The 23,965-nt window shown below is 44.2% G+C and overlaps 2 protein-coding genes across 30 annotated transcripts in view; both read right to left on the reverse strand.

The window, feature by feature from the left end:
* The window catches only part of ZNF71 (zinc finger protein 71), a 14,360-nt gene extending 3,809 nt beyond the window's left edge, over positions 1-10,551 (reverse strand). The window contains exons 1-2 of the mRNA XM_086349430.1: positions 10,523-10,551; positions 9,616-9,825 (exon numbers count right to left, since the gene is read on the reverse strand). Coding sequence (XP_086205556.1) covers positions 9,616-9,825; positions 10,523-10,551 — 239 coding nt within the window. The remainder of the gene's footprint in view (positions 1-9,615; positions 9,826-10,522) is intronic.
* The window catches only part of ZNF470 (zinc finger protein 470), a 21,617-nt gene continuing 5,244 nt past the window's right edge, over positions 7,593-23,965 (reverse strand). For 7 of the 29 annotated variants that reach the window (XM_086354828.1, XM_086354830.1, XM_086354829.1 and 4 more), the window contains 4 exons: positions 23,365-23,453; positions 20,926-21,052; positions 20,668-20,763; positions 14,487-16,549 (listed from right to left, as the gene is read on the reverse strand). In XM_086354828.1, the coding sequence (XP_086210954.1) occupies positions 15,303-16,549; positions 20,668-20,763; positions 20,926-21,052; positions 23,365-23,421 (1,527 nt within the window). In that variant the 5' untranslated portion in view covers positions 23,422-23,453 and the 3' untranslated portion in view covers positions 14,487-15,302. Of the gene's footprint in view, positions 7,664-11,074; positions 11,143-14,486; positions 16,550-20,667; positions 20,764-20,925; positions 21,110-21,844; positions 21,917-23,364; positions 23,454-23,965 lie in introns of those variants that run through there. The other 22 variants (XM_086354832.1, XM_086354833.1, XM_086354834.1 and 19 more) reach the window with 10 other exon arrangements.

The following is a 23,965-nucleotide window of genomic DNA, read 5'->3' on the forward strand; positions in this document are numbered from 1 at the left end:
TTACCATCTTTGTGTACCTCATGAGCAAAAACTATTTCTTTGGCTCAGTTTTATTAATAGTTCTTTGACTACTGCTGCTGCTGCTAAGTCGCTTCAGTTGTGTCCGACTCTGTGCGACCCCATAGACGGCAGCCCACCAGGCTCCCCCGTCCCTGGGATTCTCCAGGCAAGAACACTGGAGTGGGTTGCCATTTCCTTCTCCAGTGCATGAAAGTGAAAAGTGAAAGTGAAGTCGCTCAGTCGTGTCCAACTCTTCACGACCCCATGGACTGCAGCCTACCAGGCTCCTCTGTCCATGGGATTTTCCAGGCAAGAGTACTGGAGTGGGGTGCCATTCTTTAACTACTAGTAAGGTTTAAAGGGGCTTCCCTGATGGCTCAGCAGGTAAACAATCCACCTGCAATGCAGAAGACACAGGAGACATGGGTTTGATAACTGGGTTGGGAAGATCCCCTGGAGAAGGAAATGGCAACCACTCCAGTATTCTTGTCTGAAAAATGCCATGGACAGAGGAGCCTGGTGGGCTACAGTCCATGGAATCACAAAGAGTCAGACATGACTGAACAACTAAGCACAAGGTTTAAAAACCTATTATAAAGTGTGATCCCATGTATTTCCACATCTATGAATTGCATTCAGCCTTTTTCTTATTTATTCTTAGGAGCTCTTTATATAATTATAATCCCCTCTGAAGGTTAGGGTTTCTCTGGTGACTCAGACAGTAAAGAATCTCCTAGCAATATGTGAGACCCGGGTTCGATCCCTGGGTCGAGAAGAACCCCTGGAGAAGGGAATGGAAACCCACTCCAGTATTCTTGCCTGGAGAATTACATGGACAGAGGAACCTGGCGAGCTCCAAAGTCAGACATGATTGAGCTACTATCACCTTCACTTTGAGCTTCCCTGGCGGCTCAGATGATAAAGAATCCGCCTGCGACGTGGGAAGACCTGGGTTCAATCCTGGGTTGGGAATATCCCCTGGAGAAGGGAGAGGCAACCCACTCTAGTATTCTTGCCTGGAGAATCCCATGGACAGAGGAGCCTGGTGGGCTACAGTCCATGGGGTCACAAAGAGTCGGACACGACTGAGTGACTAACACTTTCACTTTCAATCCTTTGACTGCTATCCATGTGGTAAATATTATTCCCCATTTCATCATCTGTCAACTTTAGTTTTAGCTTTGAGTAGAGTGATTTCTACATCATTACATCTGCCCATCTTTTATCTCTTTGTAGTCCTCATGTGACAGGCTGATGGCAAGTAACTCAGCAAAGCGGCCCCTCACCCAGCGAGACCAGGTTCTGGAGGTTCCCCAGCATCACGTCCCTTCTGGGCAGGCTCCAGCTGGTGCCACTCTTCCTGGGTGAAGTCCACAGTCACATCCCTGAATGTCACTGACTCATGCAAGAGGAAACCCACAACCACTAGCCACAGGGCCCTCCTTACAGAGGTCTGGAGGAATGGATGGAAAATCCGGGAGGGTTTAGGAAAGGCACACGGGATGTATCTGAAGTCATTTCAACAAGGACCTGCCCCTCGCTTTTCTCCATGCCTCATTATTTGGGGATGGCCCTCTGACAGAGGAATAAAACAAATGTGAGGCTGTTTAGAGCAGAAAGTCACAGACTTGAGTGACAGAGAAGGAATCAAAGGTAAAATGATCATAACCCAGTGAATCAACATATTCATTGCTGTGTGTGTGTTAGTCACTCAGTCGTGTCTGACTCTTTGTGACCCCAAGGGCTATAGCCCGCCAGGCTCCTCTGTCCATGGAATCCTCCAGGCAAGAATACTGGAGTGGGTAGCCATTCCCTTCTCCCGGAGATCTTCCCAACCCACGGATCGAACCCAGGTCTCCAGCATTGCAGGCAGAGTCTTTACCATCTGAGTCACCAGGGAAGTCCCAGCAAAGGCAGAAAGCTAGATGGAATCCAGTCATTCACTGAGGAGGCCTGAGCCTCTACCAAGCTGTAGGCACTGAGTACCTCACTCAGTGAGGAGACAGACATGGGAGGTTTAAGAACTAGTTCCTCACAGGAGCGGCAGGTGAGAACACCGGTAAGTGACCCGCAATCTGGTCGATACTGTCATGAAGGTACAAACAAAATTCTCCAGGTTTCTGAGCAATGGCAGCTTTAGGGGGCATCTGGGAAGACTTTGGAAAGGTGGCACTGAGTGTAGTCTGTGGGGGAGGTTCAGTGGTCGGGGCCTTGGGGGAGATTCTGGAGGGAGGAAGAGCTTGGGCCGGGACCTGAGGCTTAAAGGGCAGATTAGACCATTGAGGAATGGTGAGAAGTTCATGAGCTGGAAACCTAAGCGCCTTTATGAGTGAGCTGACAGCCCTGGGGCTGAAATGACTGTGGCTGAGCAGAGCAGATGACGACGACGATGCTGGTGATGGTGGTGAGAATGGTAATGGTGGTGATGACGATGACGGCTGTGGTAACAACAATGGTAGTGATGACGATGTGACGCCAGTTGCAGGTCACCACATCACACGAATCACTTCACAGGCAGTTGCTATGTGCCACCCCCCTCCCTGTACTCACCAGGTGCTTGTTCTAAGTGTTTGTTACAGGGCAAATTATGCTCCCTCCACTCCAAATCCATGTATTGAAGTCTACCCCCCAGCACCTGAGAATGGGACCCTCTTTGCAAACAAAGCCATTGGTTAAGATGAGGTCCTACTGGAGTAGGTGGGCCCTAATCTGACTGGTGCCCTTACCAAAAGGGGAAATGTGGACACAGGGACATACCCACGTGGAGAACACGGTGTGAAAACTGGAATTGTGGTGCCACAGCCCGGGAACTACTGGAAGGTGGGAGAAAGGCCTGAAACCGACCCTCCTCTGGAGCCTTCTGCAGGCGCGTGGCCCCACCACCTTAACTTTATTCTATTCTCGTCTGTCCATTTGGCTGCACTGGGTCTTCGCTGCAGCACGTGGGCTCTTTGTCGTGCTGCCCGAGTGTCTCTAGTTGTGGCGCCTGGGCTTAGTAGACCCGAGGCGTGTGGGATCTTAGTTCCCCAGCCAGGGATCACACCCGCATCCCCTGCACTGGCAGGTGGACTCTTAACCACTGGACCACCAGGACTCTTAACCACTGGTCCCCCAACACCTTGATTTTGGACTTCCAGCCTCCAGAACTGTGAGAAAACATTTGTTGTTTAAGCCTCCCTCTCCGTGGTACTTTGCTATGGCAGCCGTAGCAAACCAAGACATCTGCCCTGCTCATTACTAATTCCCCAGTGGTTGGTACAATGCCTGGCATATAGTAGGCACTCAGTTAATAGTTCTTTTTTAAAAAAAGAATCTATTTCTTTATTTACTTGGCTGCGTGGGGTCTTAGCTGAGGCATGCTGGATCTTCAGTCTTCATTGCGGTGTGTGAGATCTATAGTTGTGGCATGCAGACTCTTGGCTGAGGCATGTAGGCGCTAGTTCCCTGACCAGGAAATGGACCCAGGCCCCCTGCCTTGGGAATGCAGAGTTTTAGCCAGTGGGCCACGAGGGAAGTCCCTCGATGAATAGTTCTTGAATGGATCTATAGGTAAGGAGGCCATAAGGATTAAATGAGTTAATCCATGTTTGATGCCCAGCATATAGGAGGTGCTGAATTACCATCAGCTACTGTTACTGCCACCCACTCCACAGGTCCTTGGCTCTCCCGAGTGCTCTAAGTCCCCCACCCTGTGGACCCTGAGCTGACTTAACCTCCTGAGAGGAGGCCTCACCTCCTGGCCAGTCCTGTCATGGATCCATGTGCCCGCCCAGGGGCTCTGGGCTCATAAAGGGCCCCCTCTGCCTCGTGGGTCACTCCTACTGGATAAAGAAGCGGTACCAGGCAGTGGCTGAGAGCGTGGGCTCAGGAGCCTGAAAGCCTGCAATGAAATCCTGGCTCTACGCCTCAACGGCGGTGTTTCCTTGGGCAACTGCCTTAACATCTCCGAGCTTCATTTGCTCAATGGGCTTCATAATAACCATATCTGCCTCTGTAGTTGTCATGGAGTGGAAAGGGGGAATGCATACATGGTTCCAGCATAGTATCTGGTGTGGCTGGAGTAAGTTCTCAGTGAATGTCAACTATTAGATTTTATTAATTTTGACATTTGATTTGTATATTTTATATATGTATTAGTAGTCATTATTATTATATGATATTATTATTTGGTTCTTTTGCCCATATGTCCTTTGGCCAGTCCTGGTAATAATTCTTTTTAAAAAAACACTTTATGAGGTATGAATGACATAGAAAATCTGTACTTATTTAGTTAATACAACTTGATAAGTTTGGAAAGTGTACACCCATGGAACATCACCACAATTGAGGCCATAAGCTTATCCATCACCTCCAAAAGTTTCCTCCTGCCCTTTGTTTTTTAATGTCTTCAGAGAGTCTTCTCTTAGTATGCCCCATCTCAGTGCACTTGCTCACTACATAATGTATTTACTGAGCAGCCTCCACGCTTTGTGTTTGGGCTGTGGTGCGGGGGTGGAGGTGTCCACTGAATACACGATGGACAGTCCTGGAAGTCTCAGAGCCAACACCGTACAGCACAGGACGCTGCGGGGCAGACAGCAGGGGCCACTTTCCTCTGGACGGCTGAGGAGACTTCCCTGGAAGTAAAGTGTAGCCCCAAAGCATCAAACCTGAGTTTTTTGCATGTGCACATCCAAGGCCACTCATTCTAGTGCTTCATCTGTCTTGGTTTCCTGTCTAACAGCACAAACCAATTCACCACAAGGAAAACCTCCCCAAGTTCCAGAGGTGAAGATAGGCTCTATTTTTAAAAAAATCAGAATTACACTAGATGTGATTAAGGAAAAAAAAAACACTTTAAGAAAAAAGCCCCGCTATACTGAAACAAAAACAGTTGACAAGTCCTTCTAAATTATGTAGGTAAAAGAAGAAGTCAAGACAATAATCACAGACAAGTGAAAAATGAAGACATCATGGTGCAGTTGTTTTGGAAAATAATCTGATAGTTCCTTAGACGGTTAAACAGAGTTACATTACAACCCAGCAATTCCACTCCTAAATATACACCCAAGAGAACTGAGAACCTGTGTTCAAACTAATACGTGAACTGCAGAATTCCTAGTAACCAGAAAGTGGAAACAACCCAAATGCCTATCAACCAATGAATGGATAAATAACACGTGGTCTAACCACACAGTGGAATATTATCCAGCCATTAAAAGGAATGAAGCACTGACATATATTAAAATGTGGATGAACTTCAGAGCAAATCCAGAGACGAAAAGTAAATGACGGGTTGCCAGGGGCTGGTCAATGGAGGGAATGGGAGAGGGTGCCAGTGGGGACACATTTGCATTTGGGATGATGAAAATGTTCTCAAATTGACTGTGGTGATGGTTGCACAGCTCTGTGAATATACAATAAACCAACAAGTTGTACTTTTTGTGGTACGTGGGGTGTATATTGATACAAGTGTATTAAGGCACAACACATCAGAACTTAGGTAAGTGAACTGACACATTTAGACATTAAAATAAATTCCAGGTGGATTCAGAAGTTCACTGTTAACATCGAAATGATAAACGGGAAAAAAAGAAACAAAATACAAGTGGTGTGTGACCTGTATTGGATGGAGAAACCCTTTCACAGCTTAAAAACAATGGAAGGCACCAGAGGAGGACAGAGACTCAATTCTGAAAATAAGAAATGCTTTTGGGCGCAAAAAATAGAAAATAAGAAATGAAAAGCAAAGCTGGGAAGTATATTTGCCACAAATATTTTCACACACACTTCTTTAAAATCTTCAAGGATACTAGGATTCCTGGAGACTGGGAAAGCACAGGATAGATCATTTAACCCCCAAGAGAAATGGCTAATAAACATTTTTAAAAAATCAAACCTCACTAAGATACAGATAATGTTACTCAGAAAAGATCTTGTGACACCATTTCTCATCTATCATGCTCAAAGCTTATAGCATTTGTCACTTAAATCCATTTATCCATACATCCATTTATCACTTATATCCAACTTGCAGTGGCTCTGTGCCTGCCAATGCAGAAAATGAGGGTTCAATCCCTGGGTTGGGCAGATCCCCTGGAGAAAGCAATGGCAACACACTCCAGTATTCTTGCCTGGAAAATTCCATGAACAGATGAGCCCGGTGGGCTGCAGTCCATGGGGTTGCAGAATCAGACATGGCTGAGCACGCACACACATGCACAATAAATACCCAACAGCCATTGAAAACTGGAGACAAATAAGTACCCAGCAGTGGGGGAACGATTAAGTAAGCCAGGTACAGCCCCAAGATAAAATTTCTATGGAGTCATTAAAACAGAGTTTCCCAAAGAGTTTTTAACAATGTAGAGAAACGTTAAGGATGAAATCTTCGATGAAAAAGCAGGAAAAAAAAAAAACTGCTCAGCTGGGATGATTCATATTTTTGCGAAACAATATGTTTCCAGAGAGAGAAAGACACGACATTCAGGGGTGGTTACCTCCTGGGATGAAATCCAGGGTTATTCTGATCCTGTCTGCTCTACTCTTCTGGATTTTCTAAGTTTTTTTTTTTTTTTTTTTTGGCTCCACCACGTGGCATGCAGGATCTTCCCCAACCAGGGATCGAACTCATGTGCCCTGCACTGGGAGCACAGAATTTTAACCACTGGACCACGAGGGAAGTCCTGGATTGTCTAAGCTTTTTATGATGATCATCTATTTCCTAACCTTTGGGGAATTTTCTTTTATGATACATTATTTACAGCATTGAGAAATGATTTTTAAGAAGTCAAATCCACCAATACCAGATGGACCTGAGATGCACTGCTTATGCACCCAAACAAGTGATATTTGTAAAGTTTTCAAAGGCTGGGGAAATCATTACTGATTAAAGTGGGATGTAAAAAACAAAGCTCCAAGATAAAAATAGCAGAGCCAATTCTGGGTCAATTTTAAAAACTAATCATCAGAGAAGACAATAAATGATACACAAATAATCCACATAGTTATCTCTGGGTATAGGCACCATGGTGAATATACTGTCTCACCTACAGGTTACTGGATTTTCCCTATTTTCTATAAAGAGTATTTGCATATTTTTATATTGAGATATTTCTGGGATAAAAGCAAGTTTAGTGAAAAGTTCAATATACAGCCATATATGTACCACCTTTAAAATATCAGGAAACTTTATACTGAGAGTGGGGACGCCCGCCTGTGTGCGGCACCTAGAGTGTCCTCCCTTCCCGGGGGGTGACTGCTGGCTGAAAGGTGTGGGTCTTGTTCCAGCGAGCCTTGTACACATTTAAACCTTCCCTTTCCAGGTGCCCTCCTGCATCTCCTGAGGGCCCGCAGGGCAGAACTGGTCACTCCCCAGCTGTCCTGACCTCCTTGGTTGACCAAAGCCAGTGTCAGGGGCAGGCAAGAGGCTTCGGGGTTTGAAGAGGGCAGAGTGGACAGAAGCATCACCCCTGAGCACCAGGTGGGCAGAGCCCCCAGGAGGTGGGGACATAGGCCCTGGGCAGGTCTAGGGGTCAGAGGGTCGTCCCTGGGCAGAAGCCCAAACCTGTGGGCTGAGCCTCTGGAAAGGAGAGGCAGGCGGCAGGACTCACCAGGGCCTCATCAGTCAGCAGCTGGGTGGCTACCCTCCACTGCCCACAGTGACCGAACGGCAGGCTGTGGTCTGGGGAGAGAAAGGGAGGCACGGTGAGAGGCCAGGCCTAGGTCCGTCTCACGGTGCAGACAGGACAAACACACACATGCCCCCAGAGAGGCAGGAGGGAGGGACACACACACACACACACACACACACACACACACACACGTTAACAGCAAACACTTGGAGGGACACGCACACACACGTTAATAGCAAATACTCAGGTGCTTGCCACCCACCAAGCACTGGACCAACATCTCTCACTTAATCCTCCTAATACCCCTGAAAGGTGGGCACTATTTCCACCCACCCCATTTCACCATATGATATCTACATGTGGAATCTAAAATACGACAGAAATGCACATATCAACGAAACAGACTCACGGAGCAGACTTGCGGTTGCAAGGGGGAGCAGGGGCTTCAGGGAAGGATGGACTGGGAGTCTGGGGTTAGCAGATGCAAACTATTATATAGAATGGAGAAACAGCAAGGTCCCACTGTACAGCACAGGGAATTACATTCAATATCCTGTGACAAACCATAATGGAAAAGGATAGGAAAAAGCACATAAATGCGTAACTAAATCGCTTTGCTGTACAGCAGAAATTAACACAACATTGTAAATCCACTGTACTTCAATAAAAAAGAGAACGTTATCAATTTAAATGTTGGTCCCCATACATTTTAAACAGTGAAATTTCAAATAAAAAAGCAATATAATTATTTTTTTAAAAGAAGCCCCACTGTATATCACAAAGGATCATAAACACACAGGCTGGTGTCTTTCACAAACCTCAGCGCACCATGCCTTGCACACACAAACGCCTGAGCAAGCCCTCAGCAAAAACGTCCTCTAGCTTAAAATTCTTCCATGGCTTCCCACAGGCATTAGAAATCAGGAGTCTTCACCACTGCCCACGTGGCCCTTATGGTCTGCCCTGAGGACCTTCCCTCTCCCACTCTACTCCCCTGCAAACACTTGGCCTCAGGTGCACTGGCCTTCGCAGCTGCTGTTCCCTCTGTCAGAAATGCTCTTCCCTTGGCTGGCTCCTTCTCACCGTTAATTCAAATGTCACCTCGTGGAGAAGTTTCCCATTCCCAGGGCCCCAAGCTCAAGCATTAATAGCAACCACCCCTCACCCTCTGCCATCTTCTTATAGCCCGCATCATTGCTGACAACTGTCTCTTTAAAAAGTTATTTTCAAGCTTGTCATCTGTCTTCCCTCCCCAAGAATGAAAGCCCCAGGGATGCAGAAATGATCATACGTGGATTGTGATTCTGGCATCCAGCTTGTTGTTGTTTAGTCGCTAAGTCACGTCTGACTCTTTGGAACCCCTTGGAAAAGTGACAGATGAGACAGGTGGACACCTGGATGACACTCTCACAAAGACACCATGGACAGAAATAAAGGCAGACACACAACTAAGGATGTGGACACGGGTGGTCACCCAGGGATGTCCCCCAACAGGGACAGGCAAAGACTAGACAAAGGGGACACCCACACAGACCAAGACAGGCACACACACACACCGATGTGCATACAGCCACACACACACGCAGACAGGGATTCGCCTCCTTCCGCATCCCATCAGATTAGGTTGGTAACGGCTTCCTGACTCCAGGCTTCTTCCCCGCCTCTCGCTGAGCCGGCACGCCCCTCCCCTGAGCCCGCACACCTTCCCCTCAGTCCACCGGCCCTCGCCCAGCCCGCCCGCTCTCCCTCGGCCCTCAGTTCCCAACTGGGCCCTTCCGCCCCTCCCCTCAGCGCTCCCCTTCAGCCTTCAATTCCCAGCTGCACCCTCACGCCCGCCCCTCGGCCCTCTCCGCCGGTACACCCTCCCCTCAGCCCTCAGTTCCCGCTGGGACCCTGGCGCCCCTCCCCTCACGCCCCTCCCTTCAGTCCGCACCGCTCTTCTCGGGACCGACCCCGCCCACTCCCCTTCTCCCGCCCCTGCCCCGGCCACCGCCGGACTCACCCACTGCGCTCGGTCTGGACAAGGATCACCGCGCTAGGCGCGCCAGGCCGCGCTGCGCCTGCGCGGTCGGCCCGACCACACTTCCCAGAAGCCCGCGCGCGGAGCGGAACCCACCCGAGACCCGACCGCGCCTCTCCACTCCCAGAGGCCCGCGCGGCACTGGAGCCGCGGCCAAAGGAAGTTGGATAGGAAGAGGGGAGGAATCGAGGGCTGGGAAGAGAGAAGGAAAACGGAGACTGGAGGAAGAGAGATGGGGGAGGGGAGGGCAGAAGAGTGGAGAGCAGAGGGTTTGCTTAGAGAGGAAGAAGGGGGAAGGAGAGAAAATTCCAGAAAAGGAGGGTGCCAGGTCCACCCATCTCCTGGGCTGGACTGAGGGATGGTTCTGGGCAGCTTACTTCAGCGTGATGTTATACAAAATAGCTGAATTATAGGAAATTTGGGAAACATACAGAGATGCAAAGTAACAAATGATCATAAGAAAAATACAGTATTCACCCTTTTTATTATGGCTTCCCTTAGAGCTCAGTTGGTAAAGAATCCACCTGAAATGCAGGAGACCCCCCAGGTTCGATTCCTGGGTCAGGAAGATCTGCTGGAGAAGGGAATAGGCTACCCACTCCAGTATTCTTGGTCTTCCCTTATGGCTCAGCTGGAAAGGAATCTGCAATGCGGGACACCTGGGTTCGATCCCTGGTTGGGAAGATCCCCTGGAGAAGGGAAAGGCTACCCACTCGAGTATTCTGGCCTGGAGAAGTCCATGAACTGTATATGTATACTCCATGGAGTTGCAGAGAGTCAGATATGACTGAGCAACTTAACTTAAATGCCAGCTCCTGTTGTTGGCGTTTTTATGACTTAAGAACGTGTTTAATCCTCACAACCAAGCTTCCAGGTGAGACAGTGGTACAGACAAGAGAGGCGGCACAGGAGGACCATGGCGGGGCCGGGGTGGGAACCAGACCTCCCGGCTGGGCCTCTTACACCACAAATCACAAAGCCAAGCACAAAATCATTTGCTGAAATGTCTGGGTGGCCACAGAAATGTGAAGAGTCAGCTAGTCTTAGGTAGTCATTAATGACTTCCATTAAATATTTTGACAAATGTAGATATACACATGGCAGCTGTAAAAAAAAAATAACAGGTATCATAGAGATCCAGTGTACCGTTTATCTGGTTCCTGTAAGGATGACATCTGTTGTTACCTAACCAGGTTCATTTGCCCAAGGCACAGCAAGAAAGACAAGGTTTGCAACAAGGAAAAGGTTTATTCCTAGGCAGCCAAGCAAGGAGGTGGTAGAACATCTTATCTGCCTCCCTGAGGGGAGGGGCTGGAGATATTTTGGGTTAAAGAAGCAGAATGGTCTTAGGCATGGGGAAAGGTGCTGGAGGTGGGGGAAAGTGAGACAATCTGTGTTCTGTGCAGGCCTGTCTGAGTTACATGCTTCCTCATGTACTCACCTGTAACACAGGGTATGGCCAGCTACTCAAAGGAAAAGGAGATTACAGTCAAAAGAAGGCAAGGAAAACTGGGCAGAGAAAAACAGAAAAACATGTATTTAGGGGTTTATTTTTTATATTGAGTTCACACTAGATTACAGGTCTGGAAAAATGCTTTTCATTTAATATAGCACATTTATCTTTTATGGCTATATACACATTTTTTTCAACAGTTGCATATAATTCTATTGAATGAATTCAGCGTAATTAACTTAGCCCTTTGCCCATGACCATAAATTGCTAAGAGTTTATCATTAAAAATTTTTCCCATTATACATTTACCTACCTTTGTACACTTTAGTTCTGAGGAATATTGATTCAAATGGTCTATATCTATATAGCAATTTATATAATGGGAAATGGATTTGCCTTGTTTTTCACACATTCACCAAAACTGGATTATGATCACTCTTCTATGGTTTAAATCAATCTATTGGGGGAAAAAAGTAGATTATATTATCACTTTATTTTGCATTGCCTTGATTACTAATGATAGTGGGTAATCTTCTTTTGCTGTTTTTATTTCATTTTTTAAGTGGCCATTGTCATTGTTTAGTTGCTAAGTCACGTCTGACTCTGCTACCCCATGGTCTGTAGCCTGCCAGGCTCTTGTCCATGGGATTTCCCAGGCAAGAATACTGGTGTGGGTTGCCGTTAGCACTGTCCATTTTCCTGAGTTGCAGGCGTTACTATTACTGATTTGTAATGGTACTTTTAGTATTAGGGAGTATTGCCCTTTGTCATATTTGTTGCAAACGTTTTTCTTCAGTCTTTCATTTATCTCTTAACTGATGGTTTCACACAGAAGTGTTACTCAGTTTAATGTCACCTCCTGCGTTATGTGTACTGCTTAAGAAAGTGTGCCTCCAGCCAAGGTTACAGAAATGTTCTGTTTTTCTTGTACTTTAGTATTGTACATCTAGCGCTCTAATCTGTCAGAACTTCATCAGGGGCAAAGCATACATCTACGCCTTTCCAGACAGCTAACTGTCCCAAGGCCATCTGATCAAGCTGCCTTCGCCCCACTGAAATGAAAAATCCCTTTTATCATATATAAGGGCAATCAAAACTCTCCACGTGCTCTTGACAAGACCACCTATCTCCGAGCCTCTATGCCAAAGTAAAGAGGAAGCCCCAAACGCCATTGGCCAGTGCTTGTGTCCTCTGGATACGGACTCCCCTCACACAGCCTTAGGCAGCAGCCAAGAGCAAACCGGAGAGCTCTGGATGCTCCAGGTACCTCCAGGTGTCTAAAGTGCTCCAGGTATAAGTGTTCTCCACCAGGAGTAAGAGTATCTACTAAAGGGCAGGGGATCTCTTTTTAGGTGATGAAAATATTCTAAAATTAACTGTGGTGATGGTTATACAACCCTGAACATACGAAAAGTCACTGAATTTTATATATATATATGGCTTCCTAAGTGGTTCAGTAGTAAAGAATCCTCCTGCTAACATAGGAGAAACAAGAGACTCAGTTTCCATACCTGGGTCAGGAAGGAACACTGAAGGAGGAAATGGGAACCCACTCCAGTATTCTTGCCTGGAATATTCCATGGAAAGAGGAGCCTGACAGGCTACAGTCTGGGGCATCACAGAGTCAGACACCACTGAGCACACACACACACACACACACACACACACACACACAAACACACCTCTCAGCAGTGAAAGTGCTGAGTCCTAACCACTGGACTGCCAGGGAACTCCTTGAATCATATACTTTAAATGGGCGAGTTATAGCTCAGTAAGACTGCTGCCAAAACAAAACGAAAACATTTGATCCCTGGTCAGGGAACTAGATCCCTTATGCTGCAACTAAGGATTCTGCATGCCGTAACTAAGACCCAGCACAGCCAAATATATATACAGGAAAAAAATAAAAACAAAAATCTCTAACAGCCTCTAAATCACGATTCACAAAGGGTGAAAAGAACTCTCATGAACCTTGTTAAACCATCAGTTCTCCCCAAAACACTCAAAGCATCGTAACTATCCACTTTGAGACCATCACAATTACTCTCATTACGTCCTTTTTGGTTGACAGTTTTTTCTAGTTCTTCCCTCACCCCTTGGCTCTAATGCCCATATGTTCTGGGGGTGTAAGGCATCCCCTGCCAGCACCCTGGATCCCCCTGGATCCCTCTTTAGATCGTTTCACATCATGGTACATGTCACATACTTACTATGTAGTGTTGCATTTCAAATTTTAGTTTGTCTTTTCCCACTAGATCTGCAAGATCAAACTTTTTTTGGTACATTTCACACCTTGCTGCATCCCCAGTACCTAAAACAGTGCCTGGAACATTAGTAAATGCTCCACTAATCTTAATTTAATGAGTGTTACAGTACTATACTCCTTGTTATATCACAATACCATATAGATGCTCAAAATGAGCTTGTCAACTTACATATCGGGACTTCTACTGGAGTACCAGTGGATTCACGTATTTAACTTGGGAAGAAATGTCTTTGCCAGACTGAGTATGTCTATACAGAGACATGTCTAGCTTTTCATTTCCTCTGCTTTAAAAAAAAAAAAAACAACTTGTTTTAACATCTACATTCAAAAGCCAACTGCAATATGTATGTTTTCCTGTTTTGGTATTTGTCTTGTCCGTCTCACAGAACAAGATGGGAAGCTTTACTGTATTTATTTTATATGCTAGAACAATTCAGTATCACAGGAATTGTCTGTGGTACTTTTCCACAGTTGAAAGTGTTGAACTGTCTTTTGTAGTTTACTCCATGGCTATTGACCTACTCAAGTTTTCTAGCTGGTTCATTTTAGTTTATTTTTAATACTCTCCCCTGGCAAGTCCCACATTCTACCAAATGCTTTTGTTCTAAGTGGCCTAGTCTCACTTCTAAGTGCCAGGTGAGGTGAGGTTTCCTCATCAGTGATGCTACATTCTCCTTTTTTTAAAGCCTTATTCTGCTAAACATTGCTGTTGTTCAGTCACTATGTAGTGTCTGACTCTTTTGCGACCGCATGGACTGTATCCCACCAGGCTCCTCTGTCCATGGAATTTCCCAGGCAAGAATATGGATTGGGTTGCCATTTCCTCCTCCAGTAGATGTCTTTTTATTCATACAGAAGGAAGAGCAAGCCACCACGTTACCCTGGATATCACAGAATCCTTCAATTCTGAATGTGTTCATCTTTCCGACCTACAAGGAGAGTAAAGAGTTCTCTGTCTACTCTAAAATTTTAGGCTTCTTAGTCTTGACCTACTGGCTCATTATACTTGTAGCTTAACATCACTCTAAGGAAAATTCTACCTTAATGGCACTAATTATAAGTCTATGACAGTATGCTAAATGCTTTAAGTGGATTACCTAACATTTTTCAAAATAAGTGTTTTAAATGGAAAAGTAACATGAATAAACTCTTTATTTTTAAAAAACTCAGTTGGCTACAGTGTTAAAAATACACTTGAGGGGAGCAAGAGGAAATATGGTTGTAACCCTATGCAGAAATCCAAATGAGATGGCTGCATCTTGGACTGGGATAATGACACACTGAGCTAGAAAAAAGTGACAGATTCTAGAAATGCTTTGAAGATTGAAACTAGAGGACGTGGTGGTAGGAGGAGGAGGGCATCGCCGAGGATGACTCTCCAGTATGAGTTCGCTGATGGTGAGCAAGATGTACAGTCTGCCTAAACGTTTTTCCACGTGCTTTACACTCATATGGCCTTTCGCCAGTATGAATTCTCCTGTGCGGTGTCAGATGGGCAATCTGGCTGAAGGCCTTGTTGCATTCCTTACACTGGTAAGGTTTCTCTCCTGTGTGGATTCTCTGATGCAGAGTAAGGGATTTACGATGACTAAAGGCTTTTCCACAGATGTTGCATTTGTAAGTTTTCTCACCCATGTGACACCTTTGGTGACAGATCAGGGATGCCCTCTGTCTGAACGCCTTCCCACATTCGAGACACGTGTACGGTCTTTTGCCAGTGTGAAGTCTCTGATGTTGAGCAAGACAGGAGCCATCACTGAAGGCCTTCCCACATTGAAAACATTCATAAGGCTTCTCACCAGTGTGAACTCTCTGGTGCTGAATAAGGTGAGCAATCTGACTGAAGGCCTTACCACATTTCTTACATTCATATGGTTTCTCTCCAGTGTGTATCTTCTGATGTAGTGCAAGATGAGCATTCTGGCTGAAGGTTTTGCTGCATTCCTTACATTAGTAAGGTTTCTCCCCAGTATGAATTCTCTGATGGTGGGCGAGGTGCGTGCTCTGCCGAAAAGCTTTCCCACATTCCTTACATTCATAGGGTTTCTCTCCAGTATGGACTCTCTGATGAAGAGTGAGTGAGCCACGATGGCTAAAGGCTTTCTCACAGATACTACATTCATAGGGTTTCTCTCCTGTATGAATTCTCTGATGGACGGTCAGGGAGGAGCCATGGCTAAAAGCCTTTCCACACACATTACATTTATAGGGTCTCTCTCCAGTATGAATTCTCTTATGCTGAATAAGTCCTATGTGATCGGTGAAGGCTTTCCCACAGTCAATACAATCAAAGGGCTTTTCTCCAGTGTGACAATACCTTCGATGACGTATAAGAGAAGCATTCTGCTGGAAGGCTTTCCTACAGTCAATACATTTGTAGGGTCTCTTTCCAGTGTGAATCCTTCGATGATGAGCCAGGGATGAACAATAACTAAAGGCCTTCCCACATTCGATACATTCATAGGGTTTCTCTCCAGTGTGAACTCTCTGGTGTTGAACAAGATATGCAAGCTGGCTGAAGGCTTTGTTACACTGCTTACACTGATAAGGTTTTTCTCCAGTATGAACTCTCTGATGTTGAATGAGATGAGCATTCTGGCTGAATGCTTTTCCACACTCAGTACATTTGAAGGGTTTTTCTCCTGTGTGGATTCTCTGATGTTGAGCAAGGTGTGCACTCTGGCTAAAGGCTTTTCTGCATTCGAGACATTCATAGGGTTTCTCTCCAGTATGAATTCTCTGATGAAGAGTAAGAGTTGAGAGTTTGCTGAAAGTTTTCTCACAGTCGTTACATTTCAAAAGATTCTTTTCTCCATAGGCCTGCTTGTCTTTTTTCACAAAGGAATGTGTCTTTAAGCTTTTCTTATCTGTGTCAAAATTATATATTCTCTCTTTGATGGGAAATACCTGTTTTATATACCATAATGTATTCAGATGAAAAATTGTCCCAGATTTGTTAAAGTGGTCGCCTTTCTCAATAAGGGTATCTATGTGACTGACTGTCTCTTGCCTAAAATGTGTCTTTGGACTTACCAGCTCCCTCTCAAACAGGTCTTCATACTTCCAGTTTTCCCCTAATGTGGAACATTCAAGGCCATAGCTTGTAAGTCTTTCCATTTTCATTGCCTGAGATAATTTTTCCTCATAGATGTCCTGGTTTAGAGATAATTCCTTTTTCATCCACACATACTCCAAGTCTGAAAGATATTAAGAAAGCAAATGTCTCCTTTATTTAATGCTAGAAGAACAGACACTTACAAAACTAAACCATGTGAATCACAACAGTTGCTGAAGCCTATAAAGGGACATGTTTTTGATAGTTCTTCAAGTTAGGTGATGTGACCATCTTTGCATTTCTAGAATAAACCCTCCTTGGCTATGGTATATTATTCCAACATGACTTTTTATTTAAGATATTGTACCAATATTTATTATTGCATTAATAATTCCCTTTTTTGGGATGCTATTTTGGTATCAAATGTTATACTATCTTCACAATAACATTTTAAAATAGTTCTTTTTATTCTCTGTCAAGGAAAACTTCAAACAATGATTTTTTTCTTTACAAGCTTTATATAATTACTGTGTGAAACTATTTGGGGTTAATTGCTTCTTTTTTGGGAGGAAGTAGTTCTTAAATGACTTCCTACATATTTTCAGTGGTACCTGGTCTGTTCAAATTTTCTCTCTCTGGTGTCAGTTCTGGAAATTATAGTCTCATAAAGTATCATCCATTTCATTAAGATTTTCAAATTGTTTACAAATAGTTGACTTTCAAAAATGGATTCATATCATTCTTTTAAGTACTTAGGCATCATTTACCACTATTTCTTTCCTTGTGTATTCTCTCATTTGTCCTGACAGTTTATATACTTTTATCTCTAGCAATATAAATCACTGTGCCTGATGAACTATGGAATAAGGTTCTTGACATTGTACAGGAGACAGGGATCAAGACCATCCCCATGGGAAAAAAAATGCAAAAAAGCAAAATGTCTGGGGAGGCCTTACAAATACCTGTGAAAAGAAGAGAAGCAAAAAGCAAAGGAGAAAAGGAAAGATATAAACATCTGAATGCAGAGTTCCAAAGAATAGCAAGAAGAGATAAGAAAGCCTTCTTCTCTGATCAATGCAAAGAAATAGAGGAAAACAACAGAATGGGAAAGACTAGAGATCTCTTCAAGAAAATTAGAGATACCAAGGGAACATTTCATGCAAAGATGGGCTTGATAAAGGACAGAAATGGTATGGACCTAACAGAAGCAGAAGATATTAAGAAGAGATGGCAAGAATACACAGAAGAACTGTACAAAAAAGACCTTCATGACCAAGATAATCACGATGGTGTGATCACTGACCTAGAGCCAGACATCCTGGAGTGTGAAGTCAAGTGGGCCTTAGAAAGCATAACTACGAACAAAGCTAGTGGAGGTGATAGAATTCCAGTTGAGCTATTCCAAATCCTGAAAGATGATGCTGTGAAAGTGCTGCACTCAATATGCCAGCAAATCTGGAAAACTCAGCAGTGGCCACAGGACTGGAAAAGGTCAGTTTTCATTCCAATCCCAAAGAAAGGCAATGCCAAAGAATGCTCAAACTACCACACAATCGCACTCATCTCACACGCTAGTAAAGTAATGCTCAAAATTCTCCAAGCCAGGCTTCAGCAATATGTGAACCGTGAACTTCCTGATGTTCAAGCTGGTTTTTGAAAAGGCAGAGGAACCAGAGATCAAATTGCCAACATCCGCTGGATCATGGAAAAAGCAAGAGAGTTCCAGAAAAACATCTATTTCTGCTTTATTGACTATGCCAAAGCCTTTGACAGTGTGGATCACAATAAACTGTGGAAAATTCTGAAAGAGATGGGAATATCAGACCACCCGATCTGCCTCTTGAGAAATCTGTATGCAGGTCAGGGAGCAACAGTTAGAACTGGACATGGAACAACAGACTGGTTCCAAATAGGAAAAGGAGTATGTCAAGGCTGTGTATTGTCACCCTGCTAATTTAACTTATATGCAGAGTACATCATGAGAAACACTGGACTGGAAGAAACACAAGCTGGAATCAAGATTGCCAGGAGAAATATCAATAACCTCAGATATGCAGATGACACCACCCTTATGGCAGAAAGTGAAGAGGAACTCAAAAGCTTCTTGATGAAAGTGAAAGTGGAGAGTGAAAAAGTTGGCTTAAAGCTCAACATTCAGAAAACGAAGATCATGGCATCTGGTCCCATCACTTCATAGGAAATAGATGGGGAAACAGTGGAAACAGTGTCAGACTTTATTTTTGGGGGCTCCAAAATCACTGCAGATGGTGACTGCAGCCATGAAATTAAAAGACGCTTACTCCTTGGATGGAAAGTTATGACCAACCTAGATAGCATATTCAAAAGCAGAGACATTACTTTGCCAACAAAGGTCCATCTAGTCAAAGCTATGGTTTTTCCTTTGGTCATGTATGGATGTGAGAGTTGGACTGTGAAGAAGGCTGAGTGCCGAAGAATTGATGCTTTTGAACTGTGGTGTTGGAGAAGACTCTTGAGAGTCCCTTGGACTGCAAGGAGATCCAACCAGTCCATTCTGAAGGAGATCAGCCCTGGGATTTCTTTGGAAGGAATGATGCTAAAGCTGAAACTCCAGTACTTTGGCCACCTCATGCAAAGAGCTGACTCATTGGAAAAGACTCTGATGCTGGGAGGGATTGGGGGCAGGAGGAGAAGGGGACGACAGAGGATGAGATGGCTGGATGGCATCACTGACTCGATGGACGTGAGTCTCAGTGAACTCCGGGAGTTGGTGATGGACAGGGAGTCCTGGCGTGCTGCGATTCACGGGGTTTCAAAGAGTCGGACACGACTGAGTGACTGATCTGATCTGATCTGGTGTGTAACTTATTTCAGTTTTCCTGAGATTCATTGTTTTTTCTAAAATCTTGAATTGAATGCTTAATTCACTTAAAAATTATTTTTTGTTTATTAACATACAGTTTTAGTGACCTACCAACATCCACTTCTTGAAACTTTTGAGAACTGAAAGCAAGAAAAGGCCACACAACAAGCCTCAGAATAAACTAACCTCCTCACCTGAAGCTCATTTCCCTGCAGTATATGTCCACAGGCTCTCATCTATTGCTCTAAACCAGAAAAAAAGCTTTTAAGCAGGACAGGGTAAAAAAACTAATAAACTGAAGAAAGTAACCTAAGCCAAAAAATCCTAGTAATTACAATAAAAGGGAGAAGACAGACAAAGAAGAAGGAAATAGGTAACATTAGTGAGTTAATTTCTTCATCTTTCATATGAGTATCAAAAGATGTTATTTTGAATCTCAAGTGGATGAGTTTTAAAATGCAAATTAAAAAATACATGAAGTCAAGTCATAAAGTTAACAACTTTTAGAACTAAACTTTTTCAATTCAAGGGGTGGGATGGTGTGAAGGGGGATTAAATAAAAAGCATAGACAACAAAACAAAAAGAAATAACAACAATAAAAAAGAAACAACAAAGAGAAAAATGATTAAAAGCAGAGAGAAAAACATAGCTATATACTGGTTAACTTGATAAGTCACATTTTAAAGAAAGGAAACATTTCAACAAGTTTGAAAAATTAGACACAAACCTGCCTAAAGAATTAAAAAATGGCTCAAAATCAGGAATAATTATAACAATATAGTAACATAGGTAAACATCAATGCAACACAACAGAGTTCAGAAATAGACTGGTATTGGTAGAAGTCAGTAAAGGCGGTATGTTGTACCAGTGAGGAAGAAAAGAAAAGACCCGCTTAAAAAATACTGGTAGAGGGTTCCCCTGGTAGTCCAGTGGCTTACAGCTGGCCTGCCAATGCAGGGGACGTGGGTTGGTCCCTGGTCTGGGAAGTCCCACATGCCGCAGGGCAACTGAGCCTGTACAGCACAAGTACTACGCCCACGTCCCGTGACCACTGAAGCCTGCTCACCTAGAGCCCGTGCTCTGCAACAGGAGAAGCCACCCCAGGGAGAGGCCCATGCACCGCAGTGAAGGGTAGCCCCTGCTCACCGCAACTAGAGAAAGTCTGTGGCGCAGCAACGAAGAACCAGGACAGCCAAAATAAAGAAAGAAAAGGGTGTGTATATGTGTGTGCTTAGTTGCTCAGCTGTAGCCCAACAGGCTCCTCTGTCCATAAAATCTAAAATGGCACAAAAAAAAATAGTTGTAGAACAAAAGGTTTCAATTTGGGAAGGACTTTGAGAGGTATTTTCCAACAAGTATCAGAGGGAAGAAACACCTTTAGAACTGTTTTCCTAGCTGTAGCCGTCCTGCATTTACCTGGGCACAGGCCTCTTGTCAACTCTCCTTTCATCATCCAGGGCTCTTTATCTTGCTCCAGTAAAGAGATCACATCTGGTTTAGAAATGCAAAGACCTGTATGTAAAAGAAAACAAGAAAATTACCTCTGCTGTGGATATTCCAGAGCCAAATGGTACTGAGAAAGAGAAGCACTGTAGGAAAGTGTTGATAAAGACAGGACAGACTCCGGAGGGGAAAGACTCCTAAGGGGAGACAGAAGGCGGCACATGCTCTCACCCAGTGAGGCCAGGCTGCTGTAGTTCTCTAACATCACTTTCTTGTACAAAGTCCTCTGAGCAAGAGTCAGCCATTCCCACTCATCTTGGGAGAAGTCGACGGCTACATCCGTGAAAGTCACTGCATCCTGAAATGACACAAATGTCCTCTTGCACAATTAGTGTTCATCCCGACTTAGCTGGCTCTAGGGTTATAAGTTAGGAAAAAAAAAAACTGGGTGAGTAATTGCAGTGGGGTGTCTAAATGATAGAGATTAAGTAGTTAGTTGAACTGAACAACTTTTCTGTCTAGTTACACTTTACATATTAGGAAAAAGAAAAATACAGAGATGCTCTCTGCTCTTAAAGCATTTTATGGTGTGAGGAGATATTCTCACATGAAAAAATGTTGACTGCATTCAAAACAGAGTGTCATCAGAATTTTGGCTACCTGATGCAAAAAGCCAATTCATTGGAAAAGACTTTAATGCTGGGAAAGATTGACGGCAGAAGGAGAAGGGGGCGGCAGAGGATGAGATGGTTAGAAAGCATCACCGACTCAATTCACATGAATTTAAGCAAACTCCGGGAGATAGTGAAGGACAAGGAAGCCTGGTATGCTGCCGTCCATGGGGTCACAAAGAGCAGGGCACCACTTAGTGAGTGAAAAACAACAACAACAATCATGGGAATTTCCCTGGCAGTCCAGTTGTTAAGACTCCATGCTCCCTCCCACTGCAGAGGACATGGGTTCAATCCCTAAGATCCTGCATGCCTTGCAGTGCAGCCAAAAACACAACACAACAAAACAAACAAACAAAACCCCTAGGATATTATGAAGCAGTAAGTTATTTTATATGTTAGGAGTTAGCTCACTTTTCTACATGGAGAACTAAAGAGCTCTGGGACTGCAATAGCAAGTTTCAAGGAATGAGGCTGACCTGATGAGTATGACTTCAAGCTCCACAATATATTCTAAGAAATCTTAGTGTTCTTGAGATACTGAGGTATGCCTAAAAAATGAAAGAAAAACTGCCTAGCAGTACTATTCTCTTTTGAAATACAAATATATTTGGATCAGGAGAGAACTCACTTGGCAAACTGGTTTTTGATAATCTGCTGAGAAGCATCAGGAGAGATCATACGAGATAAGTGCATGACAAGCAACCTGTGTCTTGCTACATGAACTGAATTTATAACCAACCATGAAGTGAGGCTGGTTGTATGGGTGATGGGAGATTTTCCGTTCCTCTTTCTGTGATTTCATTTATATGAATATCTAAGAATCACTTCCATAAATATCTAAGAATGAGTTTTGAATATACAGCAGTCTTGAGTAAGACCAGAGACAAAGGTCAGATTATTCCAAAGAGTTCAGACTCTAGCACTGGCTAGCTGGGTGGTCTTTGCCAAGTGGAATAACTCCTTTGTGCTTCAGGATTTCCCTCCTAAAAAAAATGAGAATAATTTCAGTACCTGCCTTAGAGCAGCACTGTGAGAATTAAATGAAGTAACAGGCGCAGTACAGGCTGCGTGCTCAAGAATTGTTATCTATGATAATGATGAAGGAAAGATGGGAATAAAAGAAGAGCAGCCCAGAAAGAGCGGAAACATTTGGTTTAATATTTCAATAAAAGCTTTACTTATATTTTACTAATTTCAGTATGTTATGGTAGTTAAGAACATGGCTGTGGTGGTGTGACACAGAAATAATTCTCATAAACACACAGGATTATGAGAGACAGCACAGGGAGAGCTCGTGGAAGAGCAACTCCCTAAGGACACTGCTGAGAGCATATTTATTAGAAGCTTATCTGACAGAGCTCAGAGGAGTATGACAAAAACCAGAAATCAAGCACAAAGGCAAACATACAAGGGAAATGGAATGAGCGTGTACACTACTTCTTTGAGGTCAGCGAAGGATCACATGGGATTCCTAAGGAGTTGTTCTGTGTACAGAACAGTATCTACTGTGGGCTGATACGTTAGCCAAAATATCTGTCTTATGGGCATGAGAAAGCTTACACGAGAAAGAGCACAGCTACAAGATAGCAGAGCTTATATGAAGACTAGAAAGTACATTCTCCCACACATGGTCTCTGAAGCCGGAACACCTATGTTCAAGTCCTGTTCTGCTCAGCAAACCTAAGCTATTAGTTTTGTTTTCAACCACTTAAGATATTTTAAATTCAAAAGAATAGTTGATTGAATTACATAGAAATATCACTGATGGACGTTGAGTCTGAGCAAGCTCGGGGAGTTGGCGATGGACAAGGAAGCCTGGCGTGCTGCAGTCCATGGGGTTGCAAAGAGTCGGACATGACTGAGCAACTGAACTGAACTGATCTACCATTTCCGCTGCACTTCCTTAAATCCCAACGTTCCAATTTTCAGAAGGAAACAAACTTGCCAAAATCCTGAAAGCAAGCTAGTACTTTAGGAGAAAAAAGGGAATACTAACCAGGGACATGGCTTTAAGAAGTTCAATTCCCATCACCTCTTCTTCCTGGCTCCTCATGTGGAGAAGGGCTTTACCCCGAGAGGGCAGAGCTGGGAGGAGGAGAAAGGAACGATGCGAAACTGAGTAGCTCTGATAGTCACAGCCCAGAAACACATCCCTTCAGCTCCGTCTCGTCTACGCCATGCTCCTATTCCTACTGCACCCTCCTCTCACAGTCCAGGAAGTCGCTGGGAAACCTTTAGTTTACAGCGGGGGTTCTGCTCTGCTCTGGATTTTCAGGCTGAGCACAATCTCTCTCTCGCCCAAATCCAGCCTTTCATTAACAATAGAGATGTATGAGGCATGCTGCATATATTAAAACTCTGATTTGACCTTCAGAATCTTCAACAAAAATGGGGAATCTTGTCACAGTTTCACATATGAAAGCTCTGGGAAGTAAAGTCTTTTGCACAAGTCACAAGCTTGTAAACAGTGGAGCCTAGTCACCAACGTAGATTTGCCTGACTCTTCCACTCAAGTTATTTACTCAAGCAGACACCAGAAGGTAACAGGAAAAAATCCCCCATGTGCAACTAACTACTAAGGATTTGCAAAGAGTCTA

The sequence above is a fragment of the Bos grunniens genome, chromosome 18, assembly GCF_055505025.1.
Source record: "Bos grunniens cultivar Pamir isolate PY7600 chromosome 18, Bosgru_T2T1.0, whole genome shotgun sequence".
NCBI lineage: Eukaryota > Metazoa > Chordata > Mammalia > Artiodactyla > Bovidae > Bos > Bos grunniens.